Source organism: Prenolepis imparis, unplaced genomic scaffold (assembly GCF_030444845.1).
Source record: "Prenolepis imparis isolate NDT839.2.m4 unplaced genomic scaffold, iyPreImpa1.0 SCAF_13, whole genome shotgun sequence".
NCBI classification, from domain to species: domain Eukaryota; kingdom Metazoa; phylum Arthropoda; class Insecta; order Hymenoptera; family Formicidae; genus Prenolepis; species Prenolepis imparis.
In genome coordinates, this window is record NW_028141171.1 from 3,998,030 (window position 1) to 4,011,239 (window position 13,210).

Below are 13,210 nucleotides of genomic sequence, written 5' to 3' on the forward strand. Positions count from 1 at the left end.
AATAATATATTATATAAGATATTAAATAAATTATATATTAAAAAAATAGAAATAGATATATAATAGGAATAAATTATATTACAAATTTTATAGGAAATTATATTAAGAATATTAAGGAAGTTTCCGTGATTATTATAACGATTCGATTTTTCCGAATTATCGATCAGCTGTTCTGCTGTCACTAATGCTCTACCGCAATTGTGTCAGTACCGTACTAACTGTTACAATAATTAATAATCCACTTTTATTACACACGACTCAACGGAACCGAAACGGAATCGTAAACTCCTTTATATATGCATCTGTAATTAGTTTTTTTTTTCCTCTAAGTAGCAATTTTCACTCGCCTCATCCGCGGCATCCGGGAAATCGCGGCGCATTGTATAATAATAAATAAATGTGTAATGACGATACGCGCCACATATCGCACGGAAAACGCCTTCAGATTTTCACGGACACGCGCGTGACCCATCAACTGACCGCGCGCGTTAAAACATCAAACAGACCGGGAGTTTTTCATTCTGATTGTTGCGCGCCGCGCAATTACGAGAGATAATATCGTGCGTGCCGCGTTTTTAGCCGCGATGAAAATGATGACGTGCTCATGCGAGTTTAACAGTTTTCCCACGGCGTCTCGGTGTATCGTTTGTAAAAATGCTTTCCTCGACATAATTTTGTTTTTATACTTTACATTTAAAACACGGTTTATATATGTATATAAATGAGAGAATAGCAAAAACGGCAAACATTTACGTTGATACTAGAGTAACTTTTAATCCTTCTGTGAATGAACAGATGCCCAGGTATCCAAAGCAACTTTAAATGTTAATAAACTTTCCTGCGCCCAAAACAAAATACAAAGGGTCTTTGATAATTTAAAATATAACGGGAAAAAAATGTTCGATGCCCAGCAGCTGTTATAAAAAAATTATTGCAGTGCAATGTGTCAAAAACACGCAATTTGGTAACACCATACCTATGAAAAGGTAAAAAATTACGCATTGATAGAAGGGTTAAACAAAATCATTCTACTCTTTCCTTCTTTGAAGCTTAAAAATCATTTTTCTCGACGGAATTTCACGAATCGTTCGGTAATACGTCTTATCTCACGATCCGGTTTAGAATTTTGGGGACACAAATTATTGGAACGTGATCCGCGAAGAGACCACGCCCAAAGACGATTCCTTAAACGAGCCGGTATCAGGAAGCAAGCAAGGAGTCTCGGGTACGCGAACCGATGGTAGATGACGAAGAAAGCCAAGGGTTGGAAAGAAAAGAAGCCGGAGAAGGCGAGGGAGGGAGTAGCTCTTTGTCTCGGGGGTTCGGATTCTGGAGATAGAGGCTAATTCCTGGCAGTCACCCCTCGAGGAATGTCGACCTCCGCCCAGCGCACAAACTCTCTCCTCTCCGTCCACCTTTTCGCCCTTTTCACGTCCTTTTCCTTCGCCAGATACTTTGATGTTCCTAATTTGATTGAAGGAATCCGCCGTACGGATCCTAACTTTGTCTTTATTGATTGCTGTTTGTCCGTTGTGTGTATCGGAGGGCCTCGGCTCCTCTATCGCGAGATGCAAGCGGTATCCAATTCGAAATCCTTTCGACGTGACGTTTAAATTCCCCGCCAATCACCCCCATCCTGCCATTGTCCACGTAAAGACGATGGTTGAAGACGCTCCAAAAAGGATCGATTCATTCTGATTGCGACAGCTAATTCTCGCAAAGAGTACTAATATATATATATATATAAAATATGTAAGATAATGAGTCTGATCCAAGAGAAATCAGCTGTCCGTTACCCCTAACTTAAGCGTCATCAAGAACCCGTTTCTCCCAGCGTTTTCTCAATCCCAAATTTCTGCTAGCACCTCCAGCCTCAGCAAAGTCTCTGACGCTCCGGGCAACTTATGCCAGCGACAGTTATTACATCGTAACTATCAAGAGAGAATCGTCGAAAATTCGTTTTGATTATATCGGAGTCGCTGCTGTCGTCCGGCTTCTAATCTGATTCGAGCCGCTTATACGGAACCAAATGTCGATATCTACTCCCTAGCCCGAAGACTTGGACTTCCTTTTTTCCTTGGTACATTCCACTTCCCTACCAGCCTCCGTCGCCCCGTAAGGAAAAAAGGAATGCTATCAGGAAACCCGATAAAGAGGTGGGAGGAGGGAGTCCGCGAATTTTCTGCAAAACCAGGGAAAGAGAGAGAGAGAGGGAGAGAGAGAGAGATCTCGGCCGGAGCTTGCGCTCGCCCGTATCTTATCGTGAAGCAGACGTCCGCGGCAGAGAATCCCGGGCGTCCCATATAGGTACGTACCTGTATTATATCTGCGTCGTTCACATATCTGGATAGAGGAGCGCATCATATTCCCCCTATACCTTCTTTCTACCTATACATACACCTACCTATCTACCTACCGCACTGTATATAGATATACATACATACATGTATATCGATATATGTATGTATATGTTTGTATCGTGTACATACATGTTGTACGTATATATGAGAATATCGCGCGCGTGTATCTATATTATATCTCGCGAAATATCGAATGGACGTCGTATCTTCTTGTCATCTCGAGCGGAGACGATGCTGCGCTATATAGGATGTCCTACTGCATGCCTAGAATGTGCACCGGATTACCAATCGGGTCGCGACAGTATTATTTATACGAAATTCCGATTGCATTTCAAACGACGAAGTTCCCAATTCGCGACGTAAGATGAGAAAATTTAATTTACGTATTAAAATATAAGAATTCTTAATCTCAATCTAAATTAGGAGAAGAAACTGCAATTATAAATAATAAACAATATAAGTAGGATATTATATATGTATGTATATTATAAATTATTCATACAATGTATTGTGTATCAATTATATATTTTATGTTTATATTGACTTTTATTTAATAAATAATATATAAGTAGGATTTTATATTATTTATACAATATATTTTGTATACATTATATTTTTTATCTTTATATATTGATTTTTATTTAGCTATTTTATTTATCTATGATTTTTATTCGTTTATATTTTTATTTAATTTAGTAAGATTATGGCGAAATCATCGACAAGTATAATTTTATTATCGGCCAAATATTTTTGTATTATGTACAAATCAAATTGTGCATATGGATTAAAATTGAATTGCATTCTCTCAATTTTATTAAATATGTTTAAATATGTTTAAAATACTGGATAAGAGAAATATAGTCAAATTTTCGTTTTTTTTTTTCTTCCTGTTGTTCTCAACGAGGACGTATCTCTTTCATAATAAATATATACATGTGTGTATTTGTGCGCGAAATACACACTTACATACATATCGGGGCAAAGTACCCATTACCAGTTTCGAGCGGTATTAATCTACCGCTGGCTAATTGCATGTCGATTACAGTGATCGTAACGAGTGCCGATAAATACTGGAATCAAAGTGAAAAGTTTCCGCTCGAAACATTTTAGGCCATGCGTGCGATACTAAGTGCTCGATGGAGGCTGCTTTGATCGATATAAAATATCGTCGGACCATTTGCGGGATATTATTCTACTTTACGACACGCGAAGTTCCTCTCGTCAAAGTTTATACCGATTAAATTATAGTCCCTCGTATTCATTATGCTGTTATTCTCATAATTAAACTAACAGATCTGTAAAACAAATATTTATTTTATATACATTCATGTTCGATAAATACCTTAGTGAGTTTACATCATATAATCACAGACTGGAGATTTTATAAATTTTTGCGAAAAGATACTTCGATCAAATTGATTTAAAATATCGAACGCAAATTTATATCACAAATTTGTGAATGCCATACTTTTATATTATAACGTTTTACATTTGTTTTACACAATGATGCGAAAAGATACAAAAAAATGATGGAACGATCGATCTCCTTTCGCCTTTCACCGTTCGAGTTTTGCAAAAATGGCCGACAGGCATGTCGAAGGACGGTTGTCTCCGGGAACGAGAACGGTTTGAGGACGGAGGGCAGCACAATGGCATTACTAATGATTTTAGTTCGGCGACCCTCAGGGCCGTCATATCGATACGCGATAGAATACCGTGATACGCGGGCAGAAACGCCAGTCGGGGATAAACCAGGAACCGCCAAACCCTCCGCTTCCGTTTCTACTGACGGCGAGGAACGAAAGGGAAGAAGGGAGAGAGAGAGAGAGAGAGAGAGAGAGAGAAAGAGGAAGAAAACGTGTTCCGAAGCGAGTTCAGGGGTTACGTCTACTTGATCGACCCCGCCGACTATCGATGATTTCGTTTACCTCGAAATGGAAAAGAGCGAATAAAACCACGGCAGTGGTATATCTTACAGTCCAATTTCGATTCTCGAGAAACGACGATGCCTTCGATTAGCTCGATTGTGTACTAGATCATTTTATTTCTATTTCTTTTTTAATATCTTCGCGCTTTTCGATTTAATTGTATATTACACTATTTTTATTCTAAATATATAAATTTATATTATTTATATTTTATTTTTATTTTATTGTATTTTTATATTATTTTTTATATTTTATTGTATTTTTATATTATTTTTTATATTTTATTGTATTTTTATATTATTTTTTATATTTTATTGTATTTTTACATTTTTTATTGTAAATATTATAAATTTATTATATTTACGTCGCAGGAAAGATATTAAATCAATAGATTTAATTAATTTTTATTTATCTTATTTTGCTTTATATGTGTAATATATTAAATTAATAATTCAATTCTTTTGCTACAGTATAATTAAATAAAAATGTTTATTTAATTGTTGCTTTGAGAAAAATATTCTCGATGCCACAATATAATTAATAATACTATATATATATATATATAATACTATTAATACTATTATTAATACTATAATAAGTTAATAATAATACAATTATAATTATTCGACGTAGAAGGATCTGCGAAAAGACTCGCGCGTTGACGTGCAAAAAATTCGAGAAGACGAAAGGAAGAGGCTGTACATTCGGCAGCGTCGTTTCGGGAACTGTTACGTTCCCGCGAGGCTGCACGGGGTGTCCTTACCCTCACTTCGTACAGCTAAATGTCTACGTTCCCTCCGCCATTCTCCACCAGTCCCTCGCACTTCACTCACCCCGCCATTTCTACGCCGGAAAATCCCTCGCGGCCTTCACTCAATCATACGCTATTTGTGTCGCGGCGACCACGTATAGCCGCACACAATCGGCGCAAGAAAAAGGTGTCCATCGAGCAGAAGAAAACTCACCCCCTTGCGATCCTGGCGTCATTCAGCTCCCTCTCAACCCCCACATCTCTCCGCGTCCCTAATCGCAGTTTTGCCGCGATCACGAATTGGTCGTTGATTCATTTTGCTGGAAATATCTGTGAGAATTATTTATCAAAAAAGCCACGCACATTCGTGCAAATTATTATTCTGATGTGTGAGTTAATTTGCAATCTCTCTAAATAGATTTTTCGGGTTTCTCGAATTCTATTCCGAGGAATATATTATGAAATGCACTGATCGCGGAAAGTTGCATTAATCTACAATTACAGCATCATATGCGGATGCGTAAGATTGCCAAGATATTCTCGCTTGTAATTTGGTTCCTCGGTTAACAATCATCGTCTCTCTTCCACCTGCCCGCTTATTACAGTGCGGGATGGCAATTTCCTGCGGCGCATAAAAAATATTATTTATTTTGCTGTAATCCGACGCGCTGGCGCGTAGGAAGCGGAACGCGCCTTTTGCTCTGCCTCAAATCTCGTCGAGTCATTACCGTTAAGTACGATTAATTATTTTAAGCTTTCCAGTCCGCGAGCATAGCTCGGCGGCAGCCGCATTGCTTTCCACAATCTGCGTAAATCTCGCATGCCATTTGCATTTCGGGAGGTTTTTTTTTCTTCGATTTGCCTCAATATATATGCGCTCGCTCTATATATTCGTGAGCCGCAATTAAAATTGATTTCGTAACGCTCGATGCATAGCACGATGCACGATGTGCCAGATACGCGGTGCAATAACTCAACAATCATTTGACGTTGGAAGATCCGCGATTGTGAGAGAGCATTCTGATTTAATTTTTCAATTTTAAGACATATTCCTTTACCAGAAATAATATAATTATAATATTTATATTTAATAATTATAATATGCATATTAAAATTTTATATAATTAATATTAATAATTAATTATTATAAAATTATTTAATATATATTTAATATTCAATATTAATTTATATTTAAATTTATAAATTATAATTAATAAATAAATATATTAATTATAATTAATTAAAAATATAAATTATAATTAAATTATAATAAATTATATTTAAATATTATAAGAATATTTATATTCAATAATTATAACAATATTATCATATCTCACACAGATATGCGTCATATTTAGTATATACTCGAAGAAAATGTTATATATAATAAGATATTTTTTTATTTATCGCGTAAAAAAAAAGGACGATAATAATGAGTTAATACGAAATGTCAGGTTCTAAAATTATATGTTGTGCGCACTAACCGCGATTTATCGTAGACTAGCCACCCTCTATCTTATTCCCCTATAGAGAAGCGTCCTCCAGTAACTCCCCGCGACGAACAATGTCTCTGTTTTCCGCTTTTCCCTCCGCCGCGGAAACCATTTTTATTCGCCGCAGTATGCGCTTCATAATCTTTGTCGACTCCTCGAATGTCAGACTTCTTCTTGCTGTACCCCCGTACACATCCTCTTACCTCCCTTACCTCCTGCCCGTACCCCCGATCGCCCCTAGCCGAATGTTGTCTCGCTTTCTTGCCAGAGTTTCTCCTCCAGGATAGAGATCGCCTTTGTGCTTCCATCGACTCCGGCTGACAGGTGGAAATGGACGATTAAACGATCGACAAACCCGTCAAGAATTGTCTGGAAGCGTCGGTCTGTACTGCCGCAAAAAGCAGTCACATTCAAAACGAGATGCTTTTTGTAACTTGCCATTTATGTCTGGTCTGGAAGGGAAGGTTAAAAGAATAGAGCAAGAGAGAGAGAGAGAGAGAGAGAGGGAAATGAGCAATATTTTTTTTTAAACAAGTACAAATGTTTCTTTCTCTATTGTGACAAACACGTGCGATTTTTCAGAAAATTTTCAAAAGACAGATTTTACTTATTCTTGTTAGTTTTTGTGTAAAATATATTAATATTCATACAATAAAATTTTTCGATTTGTTTGAATGTCAAATGGTGTAATTTTGAGTGGAAGTTTAATTTTGTGGAATTATACCATTGAAATATATATATCATTTATGTATTGAAAAATAAATTACAAAAAATTCAGCAATCTAAAAAATTGATTTAAATTTTATTCGCTATGAGTTATTCGTTATTTCAATTCACCAAAGTATGCTATTTTTATGAAAATGACGTTTTTCAAAAAAAGTCTTTTACTTTTGGGGTTTTTCTTTCTATATGTATTGATAATTAAATAAACTATTTTAAAATTAAAGTTTCTTTCCAATAAGCTAGCCTTTAAAAAATTAAAAATGAGGTATAAAGAACATAATATACCCAATATCCGGAAATTATTATTTTTTCACGTGATTTATTCAATTTTTATTTTCTAGAAAGATCTTGTCAAATATGAGGCTTTAAAAATGGATATTAGACACACTTCCCTTATATAGTACCGTTGAATATATACGCGCCGGGTCAGGAAGGAAAAGTAAGCGAGAAGGCGATGAAAGGAAAAAGGGAGGATGGGTTAGGAGACCAGAAAGGAGAGCAAAACGATTTAGGCTAAAAGAGAAGGACGATTATTTATGGGACGGTTGTGGATGGCGGTGCGTCCGTGCCATGCATAGACAGTACCTCGTTCCGGCTGGCAAACGAATGGCTCATTTTCCGTCCGCAAATGTACGGAAATGCCGCTCGAGAACGGCATTTCTTAATATTCGCCGATATCGGGAGAGATAAACCGGGGTAAGCCACGTTTCCATAGAAACGCCATATTCTGCGACATTCAGCCGTGATCTGACGCTATCATTGTTTCGCCAATGTATGCTGCAGAAAAATGCGCTAATTTGCATCTCGTCGACTCGATAATACTTGCAAATTACGAATCAATATTATTTTTCAGAGACGAAGGGAAAATATGTTTCACAAAATATGAAAAAATTCTTTAGCCCTTTAAAAATCTAATGAATATAAAAAATATGAAATAAAATAATATAATATAAAAAAAAAAAATATATGAAAAAATATATAAATCTTATTAAGCATTTTTATCGAAATATGACGCGCGTACTCGCAAATATTCCTCAAATTGTCAAAATCGCATCCTCGAGCGTCAAATTTTTACGGTCAACGGACGTTAAAAGAGCACGTTGAAAACCACGTCGTGGCAAAGGCCGGGTTCTCGACGAAAATCGTCGCGAAGAAAGAAGAGGGGCGAGAGGGGGAAGGAAAGAGAAGAACAGTGGACGAATGCAGCTTTTCAGAAGAGCTTTTACGAGTCGCATATGTGACCGCCATCTCCTTTATCCCCCGCTTTATATTCCTAGCACCGTGTGTTACATCCCTCCTATACCCTCCGGCCACCGGCCCCTCTCTCTTGCCTTCAACAACCATCACCCCCTTCCCTCCCTCCTCCTTTCCCCCCACGAAGGCAAGGGGCATCGGGGGAGGAATGTCGACACACATCGCGCACCTTCATCCCTTAAAGCCGACCCTCGAAAGTTTTCGCGAGAAATTCCTCCTTCATATTCACTAGGGAGTGATAGTCCGACGATAACCTAACAAATTTCTAACCACCCCCTCTTCTTTATGGAGAGATACACATCCCTCGGTCCCGTTCGCGCATTTAAATCCTCGAGGATCCTCTCCCGCTCGCGTCCAGCCCTTCCGCGTCCCCCTCTCCCCCTTCTTCCTCTTCGCCATTCCACCCCCGGATTGCCCACCCCAACCGAAAAGCATGGTCGGCCACCACGATCGCCCAGGGACCGATTCTTCCCACGCACAATTTACAGTTTCACATTTTATTCCCATCGCGCGTTCGACAGCGGGGGGTTGAGAAACCGGGGGGCGGAGAAGGCCTTCGCCCGGATAAACTCGTTTCTCCCTTTCGGTCGCCAATCATCTTTCCTGCCATAGGTCTCTGTGGTTTCTTCTACGGAAAACGGGGATCCGTCCGGAAGTCCGTAAAATTGTTATTTACGATATTGGAATCATATTCGCGGGGGGAGAAGGGAGAAACGACTGTGTGACTCTTCTCGTTGAGTCTTGGAATCATCCTAATGGGTAATACAAGCGATTAAAAGATGTAAAACTTATTTCACACCGTCATTTTTATTAGTAAGTTAAATACAATATGCTTAAAAGCAGAAATTATTCCTTTTTATTTAATAACACTTATTAATAATATATTTATTTTATATGTATAATAGTTTGAAAAAATATTTAGAAAACATTTATTTTTTATTATAAAATAAATAATAAAATATTTCTTTAAATTTATATTTATGTTTGGATTAAGATCATATTCGATTATCGCTATCAATAAAAACAACATACTTTCTATCGAGCTGTAAATTGATACATGTGTTACTCGCCAGCATGCTTATATAATCACATTAGCAAGCTATTTACTTAACACGTGTATGAGGACCCAATTGAGCGTAACGGAGTATTTTCCCGTAATTGATTAATCGGTGCTTAATCAAATGTTAATCAAAGTAAGATAACTATCGGACAGGCTATTTATTGTGGTAAACCGAGCGAGTGCTACGTAATTATTTATGCAGTCACCTGAATAATTACCAGAGAAAAATTAATGAAAGATAAAGGACTGCGGAATATTAAGCGTGTCCGGTCATAAGAGCCTGGGAAGTAATTAAATTAACGATAAGCTCGCGATGCATTTCATATACCGAGAATGTTTCATTAATTTTTGTAGAGTCACCTTTAATTGAAAAACACCCTAATAGTAATATTAATTACTGTGCCTGAAAAGTATCAACATTTAATTTTTAAAACATTTTATTGTACATATATACTTATACACATAATACTTATTTAATATTCAACCTTATAAAAAGACTGAAAATATGATAATAATTCAATAAAAAGTATTAAAATTTAATTTAAAAAATCTTTTATTGTAAATTTTTATATACATAACCAGTGTTTGCTGTTATCTAAATAAAATTATATAGATGATCATCTAGATGAAGTTTTGGCGTTACCTTATCTTTATATAGATAATTAAAAAATATATTATCTATATCTGCATCTGAGATAAAAAAAGTGTTATCTTTACTAAATGATCTAAAATAATATTCAAATAATTTGATTTAGAGTTTCATAGCACATGAAAATATTTTAAGTATAGTAGAACTTGAGCAGTAAACGATAAAAATTTATAAATAAAAAACTATGAATATATTTTTATATCTCTTTTATAATTTCCATTTTTTTTATTTTACATTACATTTTTATTTATTTACATTTTTTAACTGTTTACATAAGCGATTTTAAAAATAATATTATCTGAAAGTTATCTAGATGAATCGTCATATAATTTTATCTTTTATCTAGATATATTTAAAACAAAATCATTTTTATCTTATCTAAGATAAATTTACATATTTTTATCTCATCTTTATCTAGCTAATTTTAAAATCATCTAAGCACAACACTGTACATAACATATACACACATAATACTTATTTAAAGACTGAAAATATGGTAATGATTCAATTGAGCGCTTAAAACAAAGAAAATATTTATCGCTTTGATATTTATTGACGCTATTAAATGATAATTGCTACAAAGACAGTTTGCTATCAAGAATTATGATACAAATGAGAGAGAACACGAGTCGGGGAACACAAAAGTAGTCCAGACGTGAACCGTTACGTCGTATTTATAATCCGTTCGACTATGTGGGCGGTCATTGATCATCTGATCTACGATCGTGTGACTAATCGATCGCTAGACGCGATTATAAAATACGTTGTAATTTAATTTTTAACGCTCGGCGATCCGAATCGAGAAGCGATTCGGTTTTCACGCTCAATCGTGTGTTTTTTCCCAAATAACTGATTATCTCTTTTTGCGCACATCTGTTATATTATAGTTTGATGCAATAGTTCGAAATATGCTTACCACCATTCTTCTCTCTTTCAATTTTTAATATTACTATATTTCAGCAAACTTTAAGAAATAATTTTAAAAAGTTTTCTATGATATATTTTTTTAAATATATAGGGTGATTGACTTAAATCTTTTAACATTTAGAAATCACAGGGGTTTCAGAAAAAAAATGTTTAAAAAGTTGTGGGGTTTCAAGAGAGATATAACAATATCGTGATCTAGAATTATTCTTGAATGACGTATTTCAAGATTATTTAGAGATCGAACCTAATTTTTTTTTAATGGAACCATATTAATTTTTTATATAAATAAATAAATTTCTCGTAATATTCAACATAAAAATTGTAAGGGATAGAATGGTCAAAAATTGAATATGAGATATTTTATATGTTTTTGACATAATTTAAACTATAAAAAATATATTTATTTTTCGATGACCTCTCAATTATTTCTTTATGCATAAAATAATGAGAGGAATCAATTGATGGTGTCAAGATGAAACATATACAGTTGTTTTTAATAAAAAAAATATGTAGCTGTTAGCTGCAAATGACATACCTTTTATATGTGTTTTCTTTACGAACGTCAATTACTGACAATTGTCGACCGCTTCTTGCTACATTTTTATAAAATGTAATTGCGGATTGTTTTTAATGTATTTTCTTACGCAACAAACACATTTCTCGTTTTATTTACAGCACGTGCGAACTACGGCCGGTCGGCGGGGCGTAAAATTACAGAGAACGAAACGACGATGGCTGTTGAATCGCCGCCGTGTGCGCGAGACATTAAAATGCCGCGGCGCAAAAATCCAGGTGGGAGGCACCGTGAATGCATTTTGCGCATTTTGCGGTCACGCAAATCTGCCGCCGATCGGCACGAGTTACGGCGTCGCGAAACGGTTGGCCGCGGACACGTCCGGAAGTCGGAAGACGACGGAACGGCGTAGAGGAAAGAAGCGGAGCCATTAAATGATCTCGACGAACGAACGAAGAAGAAACGAATTGATCAACGCTGCGGTCTACGGATGTAACGCGATCTACTCGGGATCGCGAAAGTACTCCCTAATAAGTAAGTAACACTTGTAACTATTAGTTATAGTTTTGTTCGAGTATAGTTATATATATGCAAAGAACTCCGCATCAAAATACATTTAGCTGTCCAATTGGCTGATTTTTTTTCATGTGTTGTAGCTTATGAACTACTGAACAAAAGATGTAAAAGCCTCAAAGCTAAATAATGGACCCGAATTTTTTCTGTTTGACTGACTATTAGATCAGGAACTGTCCATTTTTTATTTAGCTTTGAACCTATTACATTTTTCGTTCAGCAGATCATAAGCTACATGTGAAAAAAAGCCAATTCCATCGAAAGCATGCATTCTATGTATTTTATTACAGATTTATATATATCCTTTGTATTCGAAAACCTTGTAAAATATAATGAGAAAAAATGTTCGATAAAAATAATTAATTTAAAAAATTGTCACAGTGCAATGTGTTAAAAACCGAGTACCCAACATTGATGACAAGGTGAAAAATTATTCGTTGACAGGAGGATTAATCAGAACATATCGCATCCGTATTAATTGATGAGCATAGCAGAGATACGATATTTTTTTACGAGAAAAAATAGGCATATTATACATATATGAAAATGATGTAATTTCTGTGTTTGAAAAAAAATATGTTATGTTGGAAATTTTCGCGAGAGAAATTTTCGCCGTTTAACGACGACGATCAGAAATATCCTGCTGGTCGTAAAGCTTTGGAGACTTTCTTAACGATTCTCTTTGCCGGGTTACTTGCTGTCTACATCCGATACTCCTGCAAACAATATTACATTAGCGACCTGGCCAAACACCTACTGACGTTTCGGCGATGATGACGGGTTGACATGCGTTCCGGTTCTTGTTGCCTCTAGTCCGCCCCAGCATTTTCGCCGTTGTTTATCCATATTATCCCGACTTGTCGTGTACTTTTCTCTGACGCTGTTAGTTGATTAGCGTCCGAAAGAAATTGTATCGCAGTTTGTCGATAATTAACCCGCGACACATCAGACTTCGCATGACATCACGAATAAATTAGA

The 13,210-nt window shown here is 35.9% G+C and overlaps 2 protein-coding genes and 1 pseudogene across 3 annotated transcripts in view; 2 read left to right on the forward strand and 1 right to left on the reverse strand.

The window, feature by feature from the left end:
* Window positions 1-13,210, reverse strand: part of LOC145944327 (uncharacterized) — a 281,689-nt gene that overhangs the window by 126,516 nt on the left and 141,963 nt on the right. The window lies entirely within an intron of this gene.
* LOC145944808 (uncharacterized) overlaps window positions 1-13,210 on the forward strand; it is a 71,032-nt gene that overhangs the window by 45,900 nt on the left and 11,922 nt on the right. Inside the window, exons 4-5 of one of the 2 annotated variants that reach the window (XM_083053371.1) lie at window positions 11,821-12,193; window positions 12,614-12,801. In XM_083053371.1, the coding sequence (XP_082909497.1) occupies window positions 11,821-12,093 (273 nt within the window). In that variant the 3' untranslated portion in view covers window positions 12,094-12,193; window positions 12,614-12,801. Of the gene's footprint in view, window positions 1-11,820; window positions 12,194-12,613; window positions 12,802-13,210 lie in introns of those variants that run through there. The other variant, XM_083053370.1, reaches the window with a different exon arrangement.
* On the forward strand, window positions 5,987-7,955 carry LOC145944721 (uncharacterized; annotated as a pseudogene).